General features: G+C 35.8%; 1 protein-coding gene across 3 annotated transcripts; it reads right to left on the bottom strand.

Annotated features, from left to right (window-relative positions):
• Positions 1 to 710: 710 nt before the first annotated feature.
• On the bottom strand, positions 711 to 21,964 carry LOC102598827 (DNA gyrase subunit A, chloroplastic/mitochondrial). Of its 3 annotated transcripts, none has more exons than XM_006347644.2 (28): positions 21,353 to 21,964; positions 20,461 to 20,530; positions 20,277 to 20,342; positions 18,497 to 18,598; positions 17,836 to 17,880; positions 17,648 to 17,746; positions 17,422 to 17,508; positions 16,691 to 16,761; positions 15,622 to 15,730; positions 15,463 to 15,525; positions 13,458 to 13,523; positions 13,225 to 13,313; positions 12,157 to 12,205; positions 11,785 to 11,871; positions 11,151 to 11,270; positions 10,446 to 10,539; positions 10,222 to 10,292; positions 10,038 to 10,127; positions 9,455 to 9,580; positions 9,205 to 9,362; positions 8,828 to 8,909; positions 8,588 to 8,752; positions 8,406 to 8,507; positions 5,739 to 5,875; positions 3,280 to 3,400; positions 3,097 to 3,151; positions 2,895 to 2,994; positions 711 to 1,039 (listed from the first exon to the last, which is right to left on the bottom strand). In XM_006347644.2, the coding sequence occupies exons 1-28, from the start codon at positions 21,796 to 21,798 to the stop codon at positions 916 to 918; spliced, it is 2,994 nt and encodes a 997-aa protein (XP_006347706.1). In that variant the 5' UTR covers positions 21,799 to 21,964; the 3' UTR covers positions 711 to 915. The 3 variants fall into 3 exon arrangements, with proteins under 3 accessions (XP_006347706.1, XP_006347707.1, XP_006347708.1); XM_006347645.2 differs by having other exon boundaries at positions 3,280 to 3,397; XM_006347646.2 differs by lacking the exon at positions 11,151 to 11,270 and having other exon boundaries at positions 21,353 to 21,963.
• Positions 21,965 to 23,455: the final 1,491 nt, after the last annotated feature.

Below are 23,455 nucleotides of genomic sequence, written 5' to 3'. Positions count from 1 at the left end.
TGCTCGTTCCTTTCCAAAATAAAGAAGGGGAGTATTTACATCCAAACATGTCGATAATCGTCACAAATATCCTACTAAAAATATTCAATATCTAAAATGACAAGAAATATATAGATTTTTTAACGATCATATTATGGGGAAAAACTATCCAGAACCGCCAACAGAACATGGAAAATCATTGTCTGGCGTATCCCAAAAATTCTCAAAGGGCCTTACTATATTTTTAAGGGACAATCTCAAAGTTCATCTGTTGAACTAAGAACATACAACACTAGACATAAAATTATCTTCTGTATATCAACAAAACTTCACTCTTACAATAAAGGGGTCGTTTGGTAGTGTATTACTACCTTGTTTGGTACTCTTTTTCAACCTATGTATAACTAATGCACACTCTATTGTGTATTAAGGTGTGCATTGCTAATACCATGGATATCTAGGTATTAGCAATGCAATGGTTTTAATGCATGCATTAATATGATTAAAGACTCAATTACCCCTCAAAACCTTTTTACATTTTTTCCACCATAATAGTGGAGAGTATCTTTGTAAATAATTTTTTTTAATGCAATGCATATAATCTATGTATAATTAATGCAAGCATTATTCTTATACACTCTACCAAACGATCCCTAATTGTAGTAACCATTTCGCAATGATCTAAACTACCTACCTTATATCTTTGAATGGGGGTAGGCGGGCAGAAGAACTAGAGACGAGAACAATTGACACGGATTAGATCCTCCCTATCGGGTAAAAAATGATACATCTCCCCAGCAACCATCAAAGAGGGATATTTAGAGAAGTACAGAAGTGTATCTACAAGATTACATCATCAGCTGTACAAAACCCATCATCCTACAGCTACTCACGCTGCAAATAACCTGCACGTTATATAGGTCAAATGTAGGGACACTATGCTTCTACTGCTGCTGCATCTTCAACTTCAGGATCTGAATCTGAATCGGCATCTGCTGCTGAGATCAATGAGGCTGACTGAATTTTCCCAGCATGCTCAAGACGCATCAAAATTACTCCTCTGGAGAATGGCAAGAGAGAATATATTAGAGACCAAGTAATATCTGAGCTATTAAGCAAAAAAAAAACACCTGAGATATTGATCAGAAGCCAAAAGCACTTCAGTGTACTGTTGTTTCTCCGTAATACAGTCATTTTCTTATGAAGTTATTCAGCATAACTCAATCACAAATGAAATTATGTGCAACTAAGCTATTTAAGGAAATCTAGGTGATTTCCATTTGTGAAATAGAGAACAATATAGAGTGCTTCCGTAGCCCCTCTAGGCTGCATCTTGTTTCTCTTCAGTAGATATAAGGGAAAAACAGAAATCCAGTACCACAGAGTTAATGTCTAGTTGCTTGTGACTCATGAAGTTTAGATGATGTAATATGATATATCTCCAGTTATTTGGATACCATGACAATCAGTCTGACTCTTTTTTTCTCGTGGCGAGTTATTTTGTTAAAACGTACAGTGGAGGTACAGAATATGTACAAGAGATGGACTTAAATTTCTTAAGAAATAATGATATTTATTCCAACGATAATCAGAATTTATGGGGCTCAGTCATAAAAGCAAAATATGAAGAAAGTGACATTGGATGACAAAGGAAGTTACCACTCTCTATGGTGTTAGTTTATGGAAATCCATCCGATCACTATGGTATGAATTCAAACCAAACACCAAGATTAAATGGTTGCTGGCTAAGGAAGCTGTGTTGACACAGGAGAATTTGATGAAGAGGGGGATTACACTGTGCTCTAGATGTTTTTTTGTGGGTAAACTGCAGAAACAGTCTATCACTTTTCATCCAGTGCAAGGTCACTGGCCAATTGTGGAGTCTATTCTAAGGCTCAAAACATCTCATGGGTCATGCCTGGTAGAATGGCAGGGGATCTTATACAGTAGGGAAGTACCAGGATTACAAGCAAAGAACAGAAGCAACTAGAGAATCATTCCTGCTACTATTTGGTGGACTATCTGGAAAGAGAGAAACCTTAGGAGTTTTTGGGAAAAGGGAGAGTAATAAGCAGCAAGTAAAACTGAATTGTATTCTAACTTTGTGTTTTTGGTGTAATAATCTACTCTAAATGACAGTCTCTATCATTGATGTTTTAGACTCGTTATAGGGATAGGACAGTGCCTTTAGAGTTCATTATGTAAATATGGTTTTCAGTTACCAATCTCAAAAAAAAGTTACACTTTGGATTTCTAGGTATTAGTAATGCAAAGGATTCAATACATGCATTAGCATTGTTAACGACCCAATTACCCTTCAAAAGCACTTTTACACCTTTTCCATCATAATTGTGGAGGAAGCTTTTATAAATAAATATTTTTATACAATACATACTTTTCTTAATACATCAAATCAAACAATGCATAAAAAATATTTTATGTATAACTAATACAAGCATTACTTATGCAAGCTTTACTAATACATTCTATTTAGCATTATTTTTATACACTCTACCAAATGACCCCTTAGTTTCCACCATTATCACTCTCCTATGCACAAACTCCTTTTTCTTTTTCACTCATCAACTTTTCTGGGTCTTTTGTTGGCTGATGTTAAATCATTTAAATATTAGTTTTCGAGCAAGCCAACTGACCCAAGCTTCTAGCCTAAAATGATTTTGAGCTTTCACAGAACTCGAGATGGTATTAAAATATAGTCAAACTACATCCCTATGAAAGAACCAAGGACAATAAGACTCCTGGCAACAACAACAAATAGATCTTTAGCCTGTAGGCACTCTAATAAAAAGGTAATCAGCATCCCAAGAATGTACTACTGCAGAAATTGTATACTTGAAAAACAAACTATAGCACTACAGATCAAAGAAGACAAATGCTACAAGACACTGACATACCTCGCATACCGGGACTGGATAGAGATGTCCTGAACTTTTATGCGATTCACCGTTCCACTCTGGCTCACAAGAACAACTTGCTCGTCACTCTCACCATCTTCTGCTTAAAGCGTTTCAATTATTTATTATTACCACAATATTTGAAGTCTGCTAGTATTCAAAACATTCAAACTATGCAGAAGAATACAAAGGATTACGGTACCTCCAAAGGAGAATCCAACTACGAATACTGCTGCCAGGCGATCTTCAGATGAAAACTGAATAAATGCATCAGACGTATTAGTTGACTAAGCTGAACAGAGATAATAAAAATTAACCTCCCTCCTTTTCCTACAAAGAGAGGAATATCTTTGATTATACTTTCGCTTATAGCATTATGGTGTACCTTGTAACCAATTAAACCGACTCTATTCAAAGGTGATGTGCGGAATCTGCTAACTGGAACTCGCTTCCCATAACCGCTTTCTGACACGAACAGCAGCCATGGGCCATTCATGCTCCTTCTACTGGTACACAGCATATTGAAGATAAAGAGAGTGTTACAAACAAATCAAAGAGCAACAGAAAAATAAGGCAGGCTTTCAAAACAATTGATGCAAGACATCTGTTTTTTTGGGCAACAAATAGGCAAGACATGCTGGTAATAATAATCATTTTTGGAGAGCCGATGATGTTAGAAGAAGCAGCCTAGGGGACAAAATCAACCTAGAGACTATTAGAGATGCGAAAAGCATAGAAGAGTACCCGTCAGTGCTAACAGTGCAAACTACAAGTAAAGCGTTAACTTCAGCAAACAAAGGCACTAATGATGGAAAAAAACGTATAATGCAAAAAAAAAAAAAAAAAAACTATAAACACACTAATTAATGAGAGAGATAATTAAAAAGATACCACAGTTGAAGTAAATTATGTGAAGTAAAAACCAACTTCAGTTTCTGATTAAAATGCAAAGATGTATTTTCATTTCTATAGTGACTAGTTTTTTAAACTAAATTTCTAGTTGTTTATGCGTAATCAGAAAAAAATAATTTCTAACGTTTTATTAATAATTGAGATATCATTTGCCAACAAGATATAATGTCTGGTGCTACCCTCTTGAAGACGAGAAATTTTATTTTGATGTGGGACACAACCAACAATACTTGAGAGAAGCTTTCTTCTAGTTAGTTGTGTGGCATGGTGAGTCCCAAACTCCCAATAGCCATTTCACTTACCTGTATGTTCGCTCTCATTCACACGTAACCATTTCTTTCCTTTTTTTGATGAAGTAAGAGAAATTCATTAAAAGGCATCAATAAGATGCAGTAGTACAACTTAACCATTTCTTTTTTTTTGATGAAGTACAACTTAACCATTTCTTTCCTTCCTCCTCTTTTTTGTAATTTTAATTGACAATGGTAACTGACCTCTTTTTCGTAATTTTATCAGAGGGCAACCGTTTTCCCTTTTCCACAAAAAGAATATGAGCGAACTCTTCATATACAAATTCTCTCCTACTTCCAATTGATTTTCCTTTAATTATCATTAAGTACCATTTTCACTATTCCTTGAATTTCTTTCTTTTGTGTGACCAGATTCTCTTAGTAAGTTTCCTTAGAAAAAACACTATGTATCCAACATATTATTTTTATCAAGTGAGAATTAAAATCAGAACTGAGGATAAGGGACAAAAAGAAAGATGTACTTTGACTGAAAGAAATGAGTTTCAAGTTTTTTTTTTTTTTGGGGGGGTGGGTTGGTAGCTTAGGTTGAGTTTCTTAGCTTTGAAAAGGTAAAGAACACAAATAATAATGAAGTAGCTGAGAACGCTTCGGTTCCGAAGCCAAAATGCTGCATTCTGGTGTGAAACAGTGAAGTTCAAGGGATACACTCACATCCTTTTTTTTTCTACATGCACTCCTTCACAAATTTAAAACTGTATTCTTCCTCTTCCAAGAAAAAAGCAAGTACAAAATAACAGAAGATCCACAAAGATCAAAGACAAAGCAAAGATCATAACTTGAAAGGATTTTAAAGAATATCTTTTGAAGGAAATTGACAAATTCAGAGGATTATTTCCAGTTCCAGATTCCCTTAGATGGAAACATAATACTGATGGGTTGATTGTATAAGCTGGAAATCATGGGTCAAGCTGGAGGCAACATGGGCCCATGGATAAGGTGTGGAAGAGGAAGTTTCAGATAGCCCTAGGTAAGCAGAGACAAACAACCACCTTTTTCTGCATTGCGAGGTGATTGTTCAACTCTGGTCCCTTTTCTTTAACCTCACAGGAGTCAAATGGACCATGCCTGAACATATATCAGACCTACTCAGTACTTGGATTAGAAGAGGAGATAGCAAATCACAGAAGAGATGGTTGAGAGTAATTCCTTCCTGCATCTGGTGGACAATTTGGAAGGAAAGGAATCGAAGGTGCTTTGAGGACAGATTTAACTCCATGCAGAAGATAAAGGAGAACTGTATTGCAAACTTCCATTTTTGGTGTAAAGAAGGAAAAATAGATGATGTAATTCAGTAGATTTCCTAGGATCCTTGTAATTAGTTTGAGTTTCCTAGGCTCATTGTTGATAGTTTTTTGGAGGTGGTCAGCATAGCCCTTAATATAGAGGATTACAAATTACCAATTTTTCAAAAAAAGATTTTAAAGAACGTTAGATGATGTACTACAAAATCAAACACCCTTTTACCTGCTTTATTCACACTAACATCAATTTCAGCAAAATGAAACCATAACAAGTCACCCGACCTGGTTTCCATATTACTTCAGGCTTAACCGGGTCTCAAGCTAGCCTTAAACAACAATCAAGACAACTAGGATATACAGAGTGATAGATGAAAGATTACTTTCTTTGATGAACTGCCAAGGTCATGTCCAGTTCCTTCTGCAAAGCATCTGGTATAATGTCCATGCTAGCCACTTTATCCCCATCTTTTAGTCTCATGGCAACAGAGCCTCTAGTATTTCTACCAAGTGCTCTTATCTGAGCAGAAATTAACAGTAAATGAAGGAAAATAAATTATCAGAAGAATCAAGAATAACTCCAGTAACAGGTAGATGTATAAAAAAAAAAGTGATACCAACACTCTACCTATTTCATTATGGGAATAAATCCACAATAAAATTGAAGTTAGAAAGTGTGCACAGGTAAGTAATTACCTAAGTAGTAAAACATATATTTATCAAAATCCAAAAGCGAGAAAAACAAAAAAGGAAAAGGGGAACCAGATCTCTGAAGACAGCTGCAAACTATACAATGCCCTTCTTTTTTATCAAGTAAAAGTGCTTTCATTCATAAACATGGCCATAACTAGTTAAATACAAGGGGTATACCGTATACCAAAAGATAAAGAATCTACGATAAAATATGGTTATCTACAAACTCTGCCCAATAGTCTATACAACCAGGAACTTTATATGTGCACCAAAAGAAAATAAGAGAACAGAGACTACTCAGCCAGGAGAAACTCGACTCTACTTCTAAAGCTCTCATATTTCTCTTTCCAAACAATCCACATTAATGTTCGTTAATCTTTTGCACTCTAGTTTCGTAATCTAGGTGATTGCCTCTATAGTAATTCAATTTTTTTGCCATTACTTTCTAATTTGATTAGAATTTTTTTTTATTTTGATAATTCCAAAAATCTATTTCATGTTCAAAATAATTTATCTGGGTCATTTAGTTATTCATCATAGTTTAATTCAATTAACATCAACATATCTTGGTATATCACAACTAGATCTTTAATTTTTATTAGACTAGAAGTTCATTCTAAGAAAATTTTTAGTTCCTTGAAAATAGCTAAATTCTTGGACAACACATAAGATTTTTTGGAGGAAACTGCATATATAACTTGATTATATATTTCCTTTTTTTCTCAAAGAGTTTGATTTGGTACTATTGTTGGAATATAGTCAACCTAAATGTCTAGGATGCTTATGCCAGCTGGTTATTGAGGAGACTTGACAAATCCATTAGAAATATCTGGTCAATGATCCCAGCAGCCATTTTTTGGAGCCTATGGAAGGAGAGAAACAACAAATGTTTTAATGGAATATCAACCTCTTTTTGCACTCTTAATGCCAAATGTCTAGCTAGTTTATTTAGCTGGCACTTTTTTGCCAATGTAAACAGTGTGGATATCTTTTTGGATTTTGTGAGTCCCCTATCTCTAGTACAGTAGAGTAGTAGAGTTCCCTTTTTGACTGTTTCACAGGTTTTTTGCCAAGCTAGCCCCATATATTTCTGTTTTGGAGCAGTTTTCTTGCACTGTGCTTTTTGTAACTTTTGCATCTTCAAGATGCTTTCTAATATCATTAGTTACTTTACCAAAAAAAATAATATATAGTCAACCTAAATGTCTAGGATGCTTATGCCAGCTGGTTATTGAGGAGACTTGACAAATCCATTAGAAATATCTGGTCAATGATCCCAGCAGCCATTTTTGGAGCCTATGGAAGGAGAGGAACAACAAATGTTTTAATGGAATATCAACCTCTTTTTGCACTCTTAATGCCAAATGTCTAGCTAGTTTATTTAGCTGGCACTTTTTTGCCAATGTAAACAGTGTGGATAACTTTTTGGATTTTGTTAGTCCCCTATCTCTAGTACAGTAGAGTAGTAGAGTTCCCTTTTGACTGTTTCACAGGTTTTTGCCAAGCTAGCTCCATATATTTCTGTTTGGAGCAGTTTTCTTGCACTGTGCTTTTGTAACTTTGCATCTTCAAGATGCTTTCTAATATCATTAGTTACTTTACCAAAAAAAATAATATATAGTCAACCTAATATGTGCTTGGAAGTATATCGTCATGTATTTTTTGACAATGGTAAAAATATTGTCATGTATTTTAAAAAAGGCCCAACAAAAACCGAATAAACTAACAAAAACCAAAGCAACAAAAACCCACTTGATTGGTTTTGTTTCCTTCTAGGGAAAAACTGAACCAAACCATCAATACCCCTAACCACAGCATTGGAACCCTTTAAATATCCTTCCAAGACACCTCTCTATTCATCATCCAGCACAAGAGACTTCCACTATCTCAATTCCCTTAACTCACAAAAAGAATTGCATGGGTTACCATTTACCAACAAAAAAGATCTCACCGTAGAGATGCAAAAATAAATCTATTTCAGACATTTATGTTCCATCTACCATGAGAAAGCAAACTTTCTACATTCTTTAAATAATCTCACTTCAAATATGTATGTACCTCAACTGATTAAGTACAAAAACTGCAGCTATGTACTACAGGTAGGCGAACCTTGCTTTTTCTCTCTCTCTCTCTCCCTCCACACACACACACAGATTAAGTATACCCAATTTGCTGATTAGAATAAATACAAATATTACTTGATTCAGATCCTGTAATAGAATCTTATGCCAAGAACAAACTTGTTTCTGCATGAACCGAAGCACCAATTTATTTTGTATTTTGGCACAGCAGCACAACAAACAATAACAAAGACTGAAAACAAGGTACCCATGAAATAAAAGAACAAGAGAGTTTACATTTGCACAAGGCGTCAAAATCACCATTCCATTTAGTGAAGCCATTGCAACAAAATCATTATTTGAGCAACATTTCACCCATTTTAATTCATCACCTGGGACCTGTCAGATCAAAGTATCATGTCTGAGCTTGCTTTGGGACCAAGAATCCTAATTCAAAGGAAAGAAAAGAGCTGACTAACCAATTGAATCGCAATTATTCCTGTAGACCTAATAGAGGCAAAATAGTTCAATGATACTTTTTTGATATATCCATTCACAGTAAGCATCACAAGATACTGATCTCCCACAAATTCGCTCACAGGAATAATTGAAGTTATTCTCTCGCCATCAGACAAGGACAATATCTGATCAAGGGAAAGAATGAGAAATTAGGAATGAAGGCAACAAGTCAAGCTTTCTGTAGATGATAAATATTGTACCTGAATTAAAGGAGTGCCGGCTGCAGTTCGGCTGCATTCAGGAATCTTGTAAGCTGGATAAGAGTACACGGTACCTTTATCACTGCCAATTAGAATCAAAACAAACACTGAAATAAGAACATCCGCATGCCAATCATTGGCAAAGTCATCCACTAACACAGAACTGAATAAAATATATTGAGGGCTAACAATGATGTAATTAATGAGACAATGTAACAGGATTGTAAGGATACAAAATCCACTCAAACCAAGTTCCCTCTCTCATAAATATAAGTTGGGAAAGCAAAAATTGTCGGAAAAACAATTATATATTTGCTCCATTTTATATGCTGAAAAAATCTAGTAAACGTAGGTAAAAAAGGTGAAAGCAAGTTTACCTAAAATAGAGAACTTTGTCATGGGCCCGGCAAACAAGGAAATCAGACATGGCATCATTTACTCTTAATTTACCAACTGATTTGCCAATTGTCCCACGATTTTGTAGATTAAATGTGTCAGGTTTCATCCGTTTAACATAGCCCTTCTCACTAATTGCCTGAAATCAAGGAGCAACAGAAATAAAAACAAAGTGGAAAGGAAAAAAGTAACACAAAACCGTGAAACCTAGACAGCGCACAGGTTGATTACCAGTAGCATTTCTTCATTCGGAATCACGTCTATATCTTCAAGATTACCGCTGTCTGTATCCTCTAACTGTGAACGCCTCGGAGTGAAATACTTGTCCTTTATTTCAAGTGCTTCTTCTTCAATCAACTGGTTGTTCATATTGCAAAAATTGAAAAGCAAGGAGACAAATGTCAACTAACAAGGTAATTGAGTATCACTACATTATATCTGAATGGTATTGTAAAAGGAGGTGAACAATCAAAATATCAATATACTACCTAACAGAAGCACCCCACCCCACCGCTAAATTGCTGACAAACACAAATGAAGAAAAGGAGCAATATCCGAAATGAATTAACTTGCTAGACAGTAGTAACAGGTCGCTTCTATAGTGTATTTCGTAAGCTGGGTATTTCTATTAGATTGTTAAAAAAATTATGTACGAGTGGAAGGAACATAAATTTGAATTCTTGACAAATAATGGTACAATAACAACCAATAAATAGACAAACATCTGGCATCTTGATTCTTCAAAAAACCAAAATGGTAGAAGATCATATCTAAGCTTGATAAGAAAAAGAAAAACCAGTTCTCATCAGGCTACCTGGAGTATTTGCTTCTTACTAGACAAAAGTTCCTCTAACTTGGAAATTTGCGCTCTCAAAGATTTCCCCTCGTCGACAAATTTATTTCTCTGCATCACCGATACAGAAACAGAATGTTGGATGGAGTTCAATAACAACTAAAGCACCCATCATCAAATTTGCAAATGCGGCCTTACGACATACCTCGAGTGCTGTAAGCCTTCTCAGGCTTATATCTAATATAGCTTCAGCTTGTTTTTCAGTCAATTCAAATTCTGCAAGAGCAAGTTGATAAGAAATTTTGGCAGTGATTTCCTGCTGTTAGAAAATTATAAAAAGAAAGGCAAATACAATTTCCAACACAACTATGAGCAGGCGATAGTGAAAAATCTAGCAACATGAAGATAATACATCAGTAATACTGTTACCTTTTCTCAAATTGGCAGTTGCGAGCGCATGGCTTGATGCTTTTCTGATTGTCTTGATGACCTCATCCAAGTTATCAAGTCCAATTATAATACCCTTAAATCACAACAGTGGAAGGGGAGGGGGGGTATATCAGCACCTTTATTCATAAATTCAGCATATTTCACTTGAGAGTTGAGTTATTCCCAAAACTTCTAAAGAGAAAAGAGATCTAAATTGTTATTATGTATTATGGAGGTACAATAAATCATCAGATGTCTAGATGACTTGATAGAAACAAGATATACCTATTTACACATGCCAAACACATACTGATTTTTGAGAGAAGTAAATTGAAACTACTCATATAAAATTTGTCCAATATATGACTATCTAACCTAAAAACCTTAAGCTTTCAAATGTTCTGACCTTAGCATTCTAGAGACTTATTAACACGCTCTCCCAAAGACTAAACCAACTAGAGTTTATTTGTTAAAGATACTAGAAAAAGAGAAGTAAATAGTTACAGGAATGGTTGCTTGAAAAACTGTCAGAAAATCACCTAAATGTCCTTACGACAGAGAAACTCAACAAAAAGTTTCAATTGCCAAAATTTCATAGGAAAATTTGCTGCCAGACCAGAGTCCGGCAAGAGGCATTTTTGCCAAAACTGTCGCAGGAAAAAAAGTATGGCACTTCCAGAAAAGTGATCAGAAATAGGCACTTACCATCAAATGGTTACTGGAAGAAGGAATGATCCCCAGAAGGAAATTACAGAATGGAAAAGAACTTTTTTCCTGGTAACTGGCGTAAGCCTGCCTTCTCGTAGGCAGAACCTGTTTAGGCCTCTTTAAAGATAGTAGAGGCTCAGACACCATGTAGAGAAATAAGAAAAGCAAATTACCATAAAGATAAAATGGAGAGTACAAGACCCACCTATTCCTAGGTGTCAAACACAATCCTCATATGATATTTGTCTAATGTGAGATAATATATAGCCTAAGAACTTTACGCTTCTAGTATTTTAATTCTAACATTGTACAGCTTCTGATGAAGTGCTTTGGTTGTTGCAATATTTGTTTTTGTTACTGTTCCTTTTTTTCAGAATACTAGTAATATTTCCCTATTATTTGCCATGTCTTCTTCACTTCTGGATTTTCTTTTTCAAATTGCTCTGATATGCTTTATTTGAGCCGAAGGTCTAACAGAAATAGCCTCTCTACCTCCACGAGGTAGGGGTAAGGTCTGCGTATACTCTACACAGACTACACTCCCCAGACACCACCTGTGAGATTACACAGGGTATGTTGTTGTTGTTAAAACTTCTGATCAAAGAGGGGGGAAAAGGACAAACTAACATACCTCAACAATATGGCTTCTTTCTTGTGCTTGTGAAAGTTTATACTTAGCCCGCCTTTCAACAACAGAGCATCTAAAATCCAAAAATGCCTGCCAGATACAAAAAGGTATAACAATTAATGCATTGATGATACAAGTCAAAGATCACCTTGATTGTAATTATCAAGGGACATCAAACAAATAGCATTAAGATATCAGAAGACATAATGTAGGTGAATTATATCAATTTTGAACGGAAAGAAAGAAACAAAAGGAGAAAAATAGAGATGATTACAGATAAGGCAAACTTACACAATCATGCTTAAACAGTCTTTAATGGAAAATGAAATTATATACATACAGACCATTCATCATATTATAAGAAACATTTGTCACCTGGAGCAATTCCTTTAACCCCATCAGCTTCGGTTGACCATTGAGAATACTGAAGAAATGTTGAGTGATAAGTAGTTAGGTAGAGGTATGAAACAAGTATGGATGGCAGTGAGCAACGTAGAATTCATTACAGTCAAGCAACATATGGACATATACTAGTTAATAATGTCAAATTTTGAGAACTCAGTTGCAACCAACTTCATTTCATGTGCCATTAGTATGCTATAAGTATCAGCTTAATTATTAAGAGGGGCATCTTAAGCCTACTATTGCCTATAGAGGACTAATAAATGCAAGTACTTTTTTTTCATGGACAAACATTTTCATTAATGCAAATATGTCAAGAGAAAAATTGACTTCTGCTCAAATAAGAATATGTCAAAACGTCATTAATACTATTGATGATAAAAGCTGGAAACTGAAAATGCATCTGGCAGTACATCGCAGTCGGACAGTACACCAAAACCTTGGAGAACAAGAGAACTCAAAAATGCCTCGTGTTCAATTAACTATGCCAAGAGTCAGGCATGGAGAAGAAATTTCAAGCAGAGAGAGCATAATACTCTAGAGCTATCATATGAAGCTTAATATTTTAGCTTGGAATGTCAGAAGAGATTAACTAAAATAAAGAAAGTCAACTGTTCAGTTTGCTTTCCAGTGTAATATGGACCTAGTAATTGATATGGAAACCTTGATATATTTTGTGGGTTCCACGCACAGAGAGACAGGAACACTTTTGCTTTCTTGCTTTTTGGAGTTTACTTCTTTAGCACCATCTTAGTGCTGAAGACATCAGTAAAATTGACCTTATCATTTACCAAAAAAAAAGAAGCAGCAAAAACAGAAATCAAGAGGCGGAAAGCTATTATTATACTTCTTGAAGAATAACTTTCAACGCCTCTGATATTGATATCATAGGACTTTGGGGCAGTCTATAGGGGAAAACGCCTCTATCATGCAATTGGTTACAGGGGGAAATCTTATCGTAACAGAGTGATCCAGATGCTGGAGTTTCCTTCTTTTGCAAACAAAGTATATAGCCTCTTAAAGGGGGTGATAATCACTTACCCGACCATGTTGCAACTAAAACTGGATTGCAAAGCAGTAAGACGGTAAAGATTATTCAACACGATGGCTGGATCAGACCCTCTTTTAAGCTGGAAAACAATTAAAAGCCAAACGATCAATCAGTGCTAAACATTAATACATTTATAAAAAAATATTTAATCATTACAAATGAGCCATGGAATATGATGACATGGACAAATTGGGGAAAGAGGGAATGTTAGTGTTCTCACTACCTCAATGACTACACGCATTCCTGATCGATCACTCTCATCACGGATATCACTTACTCCTTCCAAAGTCTGTCAAGAAAGGGAACCAAAACAAATCAGGTGCTGTGTTCAACTCTTGACCAAATCAAGATATCAGATGAACTTAGAAAATAAGAGCACGTACCACCAAAGCTATGTGTATTACTAATGAAGATTCAAACAAACTTTAAGAGAACTGCTGAAACTACATATTTAGACACTAAATTTAGGAAAGTAAGGACCCCATGCTTATAGAACGTTACAATTACAATAGGCTAAGAAATTTGATTTGTGTCGAAGTTTAAGAACCAAGGTAACAACATTGCAGAATCAGTATATATCAAGGGAGATGGTGTGAATTTTGATATACACTAAGTATAGATGGCATGTGTATTCCCCACAAAAGAAGGAAGAGAAACAGGGATGCTTCCCTAAAGAAATCTGCACTCTTCAAAAGTGTTAGAGATTCTGCTCCCCATAAAAAGCCATGAGGGTAATTCTCTAAACATAGAATATTATTGCTTAAGGAGCTCCTTTACACCAGATGGAAATAACTAGCAGTCAACAAAAATATGAAAAGCAACACCAGCTACTCTATACAACAACAACTACTATGCCTCATCCCGACCAAGTTGGGGTTGGCTATCTGAATCCCCATTGACCATGCCTCATTTAAGCAAACCATCTACTATATAGCTTATTCATTTTTGTAGACTGCCCACGGTAAAATGGACTCCCATGCTGATAACCATAGAAAAATATAACCATTAAGTGCTTCAAGATTCCAAAGAGCCTTCAATGGAATTTATCATCTCTCATATTTCTGCATGAGACTGCTAAAACATCTACCTCAAACTCTATGTTGGCTGTCTGTCCCTTCCATTTTCAACTATCCCTTTGTTGAATCAATAGTAGTTGTATACAGAATAAACAGTAAAAAATCCACAATTTCCCAGTCCGTTTTAGCCCCTGTAATTATTTTTGTTGATAATTGTGGTGTCCAGGCCAACTTGCGGGCACTTTGGCTAATTCCAACATGCCACCTCCCACCAACAACTGGTTCACAGAGGATGGACGGAGACCAAATAGGCACAATAAGTGACATCTAGGTGGTCATGTAGCCCCACTACATGGTATCATTGTGGCCATGGCAGCAAGCATCTACTTAGCATTGACTTATTATATGCACAGATAAAACAGGCAAGATCATTTTTTAAAATCAAATAGCAGATATGTCAGAAAGGAAGGATATCAAGATAACAAGGGTGCATGAGAAAAGCACAACAAGTTTATTCTTCTGAAAGAAAGGAACAATATACATTGCTCATCAGAGTAAAGTATATCAGTAAGTGGATTTTTTCCTTCTTACACAAAGAGACAGGTAATAAGTGGAGAGGGGCAACAATAACATATGCCACTAAGTTAGTGGCACTAACCAAAGTAACACATTGAATATTTGTTCTCTTCTTCCGGAAGGAGCTTGGTATATAAGTGGGAGAAGGTAGAGAAGCAGGCTCATGCGAACATGTGAGCCAACTGGAGTTGCACCAACTAATAGCCTGTTTGGGGAGCCAAGAGTGTGTATTTTCAAGGAAGTGCTTATTTTACAGAGTTGAGGTGTTTGAAAAAGTTTTTAGGAAAAGTAAGTGTTTCTGAGTAGTAGCATAAGTTGCTTTGCATTTTTTTTGATAATGTGGCATAAGGTGTTTTTCATAATTTGAAAAAAGAAGATTTTCCCCAAAAAAAAACTTTTTTGAAACCATGGTCAAACACAAATTGTTGCTCTAATATCAGCAAATGTGTTTTACAAATTGATTACCAAACACAAACTGCTATTCTCCACAAGTACTTTTCACTTTTTCGAAAAGCACTCCTGGCAAAAAGCACTTTTCAAAATAAGTAGATTTTGTAAGCTTGGCCAAGCATGTGATTAATCACAGGAAATCCCTAGTTTAATAACAAAAATACACGTTACTAATCAGAAAGTTACCTTATTTTCCACAAGATCAGCAATTTTCTCAACAAGGGACGCTTTGTTTGTTTGATAAGGAATCTGTTTCATTTATAAGAAGCAAATATCAACCCAGATTAAAATTGCAAACAACATCCATTTCTAACATAAATATACTAAAATAGCAGAGATAGGAACCTCTTGGATAATTATTGCAGCACGTTTTGTCTTGGCGTCGAGTAATTCAATATCAGTCTTCCCTCGAATTACTACTCGTCCTCTTCCAGTCCTATATGCCTCCAAAATTCTTTACAGACAGAGAATATAATTGGTCACACTGTTCAATCTTGCATAAATCAAAGACCATATACTTCATTTCTCCAGGGATCTTAACCTTCCTAATGAAAGGAAACAAAAGAAAATCTCTAGGAAGATGGACTCTCAGTTCTCACAAAACAAGAAAAAGTACAATGGCATGGAAATGCGCCTCAAACTCTTACGAACCAATAGGAGAGAACAATCAGGTTATCAAATTTTATCACTAGCTTAAAAAAAGGATGATCTCTCAAGAAGTAGATTGCTATCAAAACATTGAAAAAGCAGCAGAAGAGCCATGAACATAGCACTGATATAAACTAAGAATTTCTAACAAAAGGATTGCCAAACCAAATGAACTTTTTTTACAAGTACATCTAGGTTCATTCCTTTTCACTGTGCAGCCATGAAATTACCAAACTGCCAAACATCCGAGAATAAAATTTATTTTTTAACACTTTCAGATAAAGGGCATAAGGAACGATCAAGCAATTTTCTAGCTGAGTAGATGCTTTAAGCACTATATGACACCCTAGCCAATCATAAATTGTTAAAGAAAAACTAAAAGCTAGGTGGTAAAACTGACTATGTTTGGCAATTATAAGAAACAACTACCACAGGTACCTATTCTCAAATATGGCAAACTAAAGATAAGGGACTAGACACATCTAAGACCCATTTATACACTAGACATACATGCATCAATTTTCAGATTTGTGTTATCCACCAAAACAGCAGTCACGTGTCAGAAGTCTTAGAGGATCTTCCAAGGAACTGTCGCAATAAGGGGATTGTAAGTACTAAGCTCATCCACAAGTACAAAAATCAACACTACTCCTGCTTATGTAAAGTATCCATGAGCTGAATCTAGGACTCTATGATATGTTCTCTTCCATCTTTATGAGTAAGTGGCAAGTGGGAAGAGAAATAAGTAGGAGCTCAGAAAACCTACCCAATGTTGCCCATAATTATTCCGCCAGTTGGGAAGTCAGGACCAGGCATGTACTCCAACAGTTCTTGCAGCTAGATAGAAAACAAGAAGACAGTCATCACAGTCTTTACACAATTAAGTATAGAAAGCTCTGGTGTTCAAACAATGGTCTAAAGCTATGAAATGGTTCCAATTTCAACAGTCAACCAAACCCCCAGAAAGGAATGGAACACAAAACAGACAACTTAGAACAATTTGAATAAAGAAGGTTTGCATATTACAAGATTCAGTTATATATATTAAAAAACTTGAAAGACATAAAAGCTCCCAGTATGTGAATGCTCAAAATTAGACAATGATTATGTACATAATCCTCCTATTCTGCAAGGCAATAAAATTCACACATGAACTACATGGGAAAACAACAAATCCAGATGTATAAATCAGAATCTTACTTCAAGCCGTACAAAAGTAGCATTTGGCACCTAAAAACATTGCCAAACAACAATGTTTTTTGTTTCATAAGGTAATGGTTGTGAAGTTGATGACCAGGATTATAACACAAAAACCAAACATGGAAATTAATATAAAATTGGTATAACAGAAAACAAACATTTTGAACACTTGTCTGTCCACTCTTCTTTTTTCATTGCAAAGGAAAGCAAAAAATGATTTCACACAAAAAAAAGTAAGGAGGAGGCAAGAGAATATATCCATAATCCATGAGCATGCATCAAGAGGTATATGTCTACCGTGGCTTCTGGATTATGAATCAGTGCAGATAGCGCATCCACGAGCTCCCCAAGATTATGGGGGGGAATATTGGTAGCCATGCCAACCTGAAAACAGCAGAGTGTGGAAAAAACTTATCACATTTGAGAAATGCTTCTGAAATTTAGTTGCCCGCTGGAAACAGGATATTAGAATATGGGGCCATAAAAAGATACTAAATAGCTAACAAGTGAGTCAATGATTCACCGCAATCCCAGAAGCACCATTTAACAACAAGTTCGGAATACGAGCAGGAAGCAGCGACGGTTCTTTCTGAGAGTTGTCGAAATTTGGGACAAAATCTACCTGCAACACATCAACCATAGTGTAAAGAAACCCAAGACATAGCATCCGTCCACAGTAACTTATTACACATTTTAAGGAGAGAAACTGACTGTATTCTGCTCCAGGTCTGCTAATAGCATGGCCTCAGTGAGTGCCTGAGAAGGAACAATGATGAGCTTAATATATGTTACCAATTTCAAAAAAAACAATGATGAGCTTAATATATCTCCAAGAGAATGTTAATGAAATTGTAACCACAGTAATAAACATAGCCGTTTGGAACAATTCATCACTATTCTTTCCCACAAGGAAGTAATATCAATAATTTAAAAGCATAACCCGGAAAATTAAAAAAAAAGCATAAGCCAAAAAAGTAATTAGTGATATGATAAGCATTTATTAAGATCCTTCAGAAGTAAAAACATATGCAGGTTTCGGACATCAGTTTCACTATGACAAAGAAATCTGCTACACAGAAAAACAGACATAGAACTTTTATCTGAACTATGTACTCATATAGCTGAATTTATCAAAAATTAAGACTTTTGAACGGCGATAGAACCTATATTTCGGACTAGATTCAGGAAAAGATAGGAGATCCTAGTTTTTATTCTCTACCACTATCAAACACAGTCTATGCATGAGCCTCATTTGTACATACTCGTAGCCTTTAGGATTCGAGTCTCTCGGGATTTATTACGAAGCAACGATTTTCAAATGGATAACACAACCAAAGATTCAGCGAACATATAAAAGCTGAGTTTAACCTACTTCCAGACGGCATTCAGTGTACCGCATGGCCGCAGGAGGATCTGCATCAATTGAACCAAAGTTTCCATGCCCTCGAATGAGCGGAGACCGCAAGGAAAAATCCTGAAAAACATTATATTTTAAGACTTACAATAGAAGTAAATAATACCCAGTAGCCAAGCACACTGCAAAACGTAGAGCAGAAAGAACCTAGGCCAATTTTTTCATAAGGTAAATTTAATTAATGGAAGGGAAATCCCCAAATGCAAGTAGTATATAAAAATGTAGAGAAATCAAAACCAAAATATGGTTCTCTACAAAGGTCACCAAAATCATATATGCAAAAAAGGGCCTCATGGGTACACCCAAAAGAAACTAGAGACAAGAGGCTACTCCTCACATGTACAATCATTTTTGACCCCTTCAAAATCTCTTTTATTCCACTCAATCCAAACTAACCATTAATTGCTTCATTGCTAGTGAAACTACATCCTATGCCTTGGGTCTTCTTCTCCTTCTTCTGAAAACCCAGCTATACATTACCTCCTTTATTGTTCTTGGCAAAACCCACTGTATTCCAAACCAGTTCAGGACCTCCACCAAAGGTGCTACCTACTTGACAATGTAATAGTAAGTGCTGCACATCCTCTCCTGAACATTTACACGTACAACACCAGCTGACATGTATGATACTCCTCTTCCTCAAATTCTAACAGCTAATACTGCTCTCCAAGCAGCCAACCACGCAGAAAAAGAAAAAAATACTGGGTGCCCTCAGAATCCCAATTGGAAAATGCGGGAAATCCACTTTAATGATCTAGCCCAAGCATTTAATGATGAGTTCTATGGTAAACTCAAGATATAGATACTCGGGGCTTATTTAGGTCGTAGGAACTTTCCAGTCCTGCAATTTCATTTTTATGAGCACCACCAAAACAAACTTATAAAGAGACCTTGTCCAGCAAGATCTACATAAGTTTTCCATTAGATGAACTACTTTTAACATTTTACAGGAGGAGCTAAAGCAGTTTGTCACCCATTTTTTCAGATGTACAAATACATATCCTCTCACAAGAGATAGATTGACTCTTTGGAATCTCCTAAAATCTTCTCTGCCAATGGATGACCTACTGACTTCAGATAGCATGCCTATTTCTCCCCGTCAACACCCCACCGCGCCCCAATATATATAAAACACCTCACAGGAACTCGTGAATTTTTATTGAGAATATATTTTTGGATTTACAGCAGGCAGAAGCTGAGCTTTTATTCTCGCAAAATATATGCTCATTCAGAGATGTAGATCAACATAACAGACTGCTTCAGTTAATTTTACGATAAAAAACTACTTAGCCTACCTTTTCTCCTTTAATTTTTTCTTGGTCCTAGACTCCTTACTCATGATTTCTGAGGTTCTAGAGTTTAACGGGAAAATGAATTTAGGACATTAATAAGGTAGAGTGTGGTGATCTTTATGGAAAAAGGGAAGGTAGGGTGTTTCTGCAAAAAGCATTTATCAAAAAAAAAAAAAAAAAGAGCCAAACAACTAATCGATCATTCAAAAGAGCTGCAATACCAAGTTAGTTGGGAAGGCATTATGAATAATCTGTATCCATTGTGCTCTATTTAGATATACTTTTCCTTCTCAAGAAAGCTTCTATATTGTACCAACACTAAATAATTTGTCTTCAAGAAAAGTTAAAGGTTTACCATCAACACTAATACTTGCAAGCATGAATCTATTATACAACTATTGGACATTGATAATCCTTTTGTAAGAGTTAATTTATTGGAACATTACCTGGGCCATTCGGACCAAGGAATCATAGACTGCATTGTCTCCGTGAGGATGAAACTTACCAAGCACCTTAAATAGGAGAAAAACGCAATAAGATACTTGCAATAGGGATGGCACGAGAGTACTTCCAGCAGATAACCATTCATTTATCATGTATGTGTAGGAGAAAGAAGAGATGGGCAACAACCTCTCCAACAACTCTTGCACATTTTTTATATGGTTTCTTGGAAGAAAGCCCCAACTCATGCATTGCGTATCTGTAGCCAAAATAATAATAACTTATAAATCCAGTACAGATTCAAAGTATAAGTAGGCAAATATTACAGAAACATCCAATATAAGCAAAGAAAGGTCTACCAAACAAACCTCTAGTCCACATTTTCAAATTAGAAGTTAGATCTACACACTTGCCCGTGATCAACATGAATCAGATGGAAGACTAGGCTTGCGGGTATATTCTTTTAGAGTAAAAGTTTGTTGATAGCAAAAGTGGGATAAGGTGTATACTTGGAAATGCATTACTCATATACATTTTCAGAATTGAGTGAGTAATATTTCTTTTAATAGTTGTGGTGTCCGGGCCAACTTGCTCACATCTCGACTAATTCCATAGGATACATGTCAACTCCCACAAGCATAGGTATCATATAATTCAATCACCAAGGCTTTTTTTTTTAGAAAGTTAACATTTTATAGACAACAATACACCAATGGTGTATTTCAGTAGTAATTTCAATCACCAAGGCTTGGACAACTGAAATATCATATTGCTCTCCTCTATCCTACTAAAACATTACCGCTTTCCATAAGTTAAAACAATTTTATGTTATTAGGTACTTCTTATTTTGACATAGAAAAAATTGCTTTAGGAGTATATTTATGCATAGCTTATAGTCATATCTACAATTTCTTCCCCAAATAAAGTAACATGTGTCTAGTTTAGAGAATCACCAAAAATAAGAAACAAAGACTAGCCAAACTAGAGTATTTTTTTTCCATTCCTCCAAAATGAGCTTTAATACCAATATCCCTTCGGGTACTTCCATCTATCCACACATTTCTCAACTAAGAAAACTCACAGTATTCGCCTGTGCACTGGCTTCAACCCATCCCTAACATCAGGCAAAGCGCGACCCAGCAGCACTGACATTGCATAAGACATGTATGCCTCAGTAGCCTCCTTGTGAAGCTCGGTAAGTACAATTCTCTCCCCTCCTCCTCCTCCTCCTCCGCCCTCATTTCCGTCTCTATCTCTAAGAATAACACTGCCATTACCTTCATCTCCAACCTCTTCCTCAGTGACTTTCCGCCGGGCACTTACCGGTCGGACTTGCTTTCTCGGCGGAGTCACTGATGAAAGAAACCGGAGCTCAGACGAGGCTCTTCGGAGCCCCGAGAAGCGGGATGGTATTGCAGTGAAAGTGAAGTGGTGGTGGTAGCAGCGTAATAGACGAATGCCAGTTGAAAAGGCCATGGGATTGGATTGAGCAAATGAGGTTTGAGGGTTAAGCGTGTGAAGTTTCATGCATAGAAGCTGAAGAAGTTCAGCTATGTTGGGGACGAAGGTATCGGAAACTTTGTCGGATTGAAGTGTGCTAAAACCCTAGAGATTTGGGAGAAGGGTTTATTGCGCGCCAATATTAGGGACCTTGGCTCGAGGCCTATCTTATGTGGCTTTTTGCCCAAAATTGGGTGATTTTTACCACAATTCCATATGTCAAATTTTTAAAAAGAAATATTTCAAATTTTATATCGAAATGTGATTCACTTAATACCTCCAACTAAATTGGGCCTAAATGGTTAACCACTTTATAAAAATATTTATTTCTTAATTACTATAATAATTAAAATGATATTTAATTTTTAAAAATAATTTTTTTTTTATAAAGTAGGTCAACTTATATTAATTTCAGAGAAAGTGTACATAGGAGATAGAATTCCTATCAGTAGAATACAAAGAGTGAGTACTAGTATCTATTCTATCCTTAGAACTAGAAGGATGATTAGCATTAGTTGTACTTTTAATACCAACATTACAAAAACTTTTAGAGCAAAAAAGTTGTGAACTAATCACAGAAAAAAAAATTGTTTGTGTTGGATGGAGCATATCTTGTAATTCTTGATTTTGTAACCCCTCTTTGATCTGCTTCTAGGAGATTCATAACAAAAATATGAGATTGGTTAAATAACCTTATGTTGTCACCATTCATTGAAGAAACCAAATTATGTCATTTTGTCAGCGACTGCATTTTGCTCCTTGTACTCATTTGCAAGTGGTGAATCATTCAGGTGGTTGAGGAGGTGCCTACAATCATAAAAAAATGACATATGAGAGTTAGCTGTGTTTTGAATATGTTGAAGAACCTGTTTGGCATCTATTGATATGCAGTGGTATCAAATTATGAGCTATTGCAAGTTGTAGGCTGCGGAACAATGTCAGTACTTATGTTTGCAAAGGTGTAGTTCAATTCACTTCTCTTTGCAAAATCAATTATCCAATTCCATAGAAAATCACAAAAGACTTCACCGATTCCTTGAGTGTGGGTATGAGGGTTGAAAGCACCAACAGTGTTTAGCATAATGAAGCTTTTTGGTGTAGGAACCCAAGCTAGAGTGGTAGTCATGGGACTAGCTTTATTGTTGTTGTTGAGCCCTAGATGATAGTATTTTAGTGCCAAGTTCTAAATTACTGCAGTATTGGGTTGGAATATTTGTGTAAAAAGATGCAATCATTTTGAGATTTCCAAAAATGCTATGGAATTATTAAAAACAAGTTAGTACAAAGGCATAATACATAAATTGGACCCTAAACTTGACTTCAAATTTTAAGTATGACCTCTAACTTTCATAGTGCTCAAGTAGGCACTTTAACTATCCAATTCTTAAACAAAAAAACACGCGAATCCTACAGCCAAATTGTGTGATATACAAATGCGCCTACGTGGCTTATTGAGCCACTCAGTGGCTGCCATGTAATTAAAAAATTACACGTTTTTTTATAATTAAAAAAAATAAAATTAAAATACAAAAGGGTAGGGTCATATTTTCTTTGCCTTTTCTTTTCCCAACCCACCCCCTACCAACCCCTCCACCCCCAAAAAAAAATTGAAATTTATTTTTAAAAAATATTTTCAACTTCAAAATTTCTTTTTTTTCACCCCTACCTCGACCCGCCCCACCCA

The sequence above is a fragment of the Solanum tuberosum genome, unplaced genomic scaffold (genome assembly GCF_000226075.1).
Source record: "Solanum tuberosum cultivar DM 1-3 516 R44 unplaced genomic scaffold, SolTub_3.0 scf00092, whole genome shotgun sequence".
Lineage (NCBI taxonomy): Eukaryota > Viridiplantae > Streptophyta > Magnoliopsida > Solanales > Solanaceae > Solanum > Solanum tuberosum.
Note: the sequence above shows the minus strand (reverse complement) of the source record. Positions and strands in the feature narration are given on the sequence as shown.

Excerpts from the sequence above, each read along its gene's own strand:
- LOC102598827 (XM_006347644.2), bottom strand. The coding sequence starts at position 21,798 with ATGAAACTTCACACGCTTAACCCTCAAACCTCATTTGCTCAATCCAAT. Across the intron at positions 20,531-21,352 it reads CCAGTGCACAGGCGAATACT|ATACGCAATGCATGAGTTGG; the intron begins GTGAGTTTTCTT and ends TTTTGGCTACAG. Across the intron at positions 13,314-13,457 it reads GAATGCGTGTAGTCATTGAG|CTTAAAAGAGGGTCTGATCC; the intron begins GTAGTGAGAACA and ends ATTGTTTTCCAG.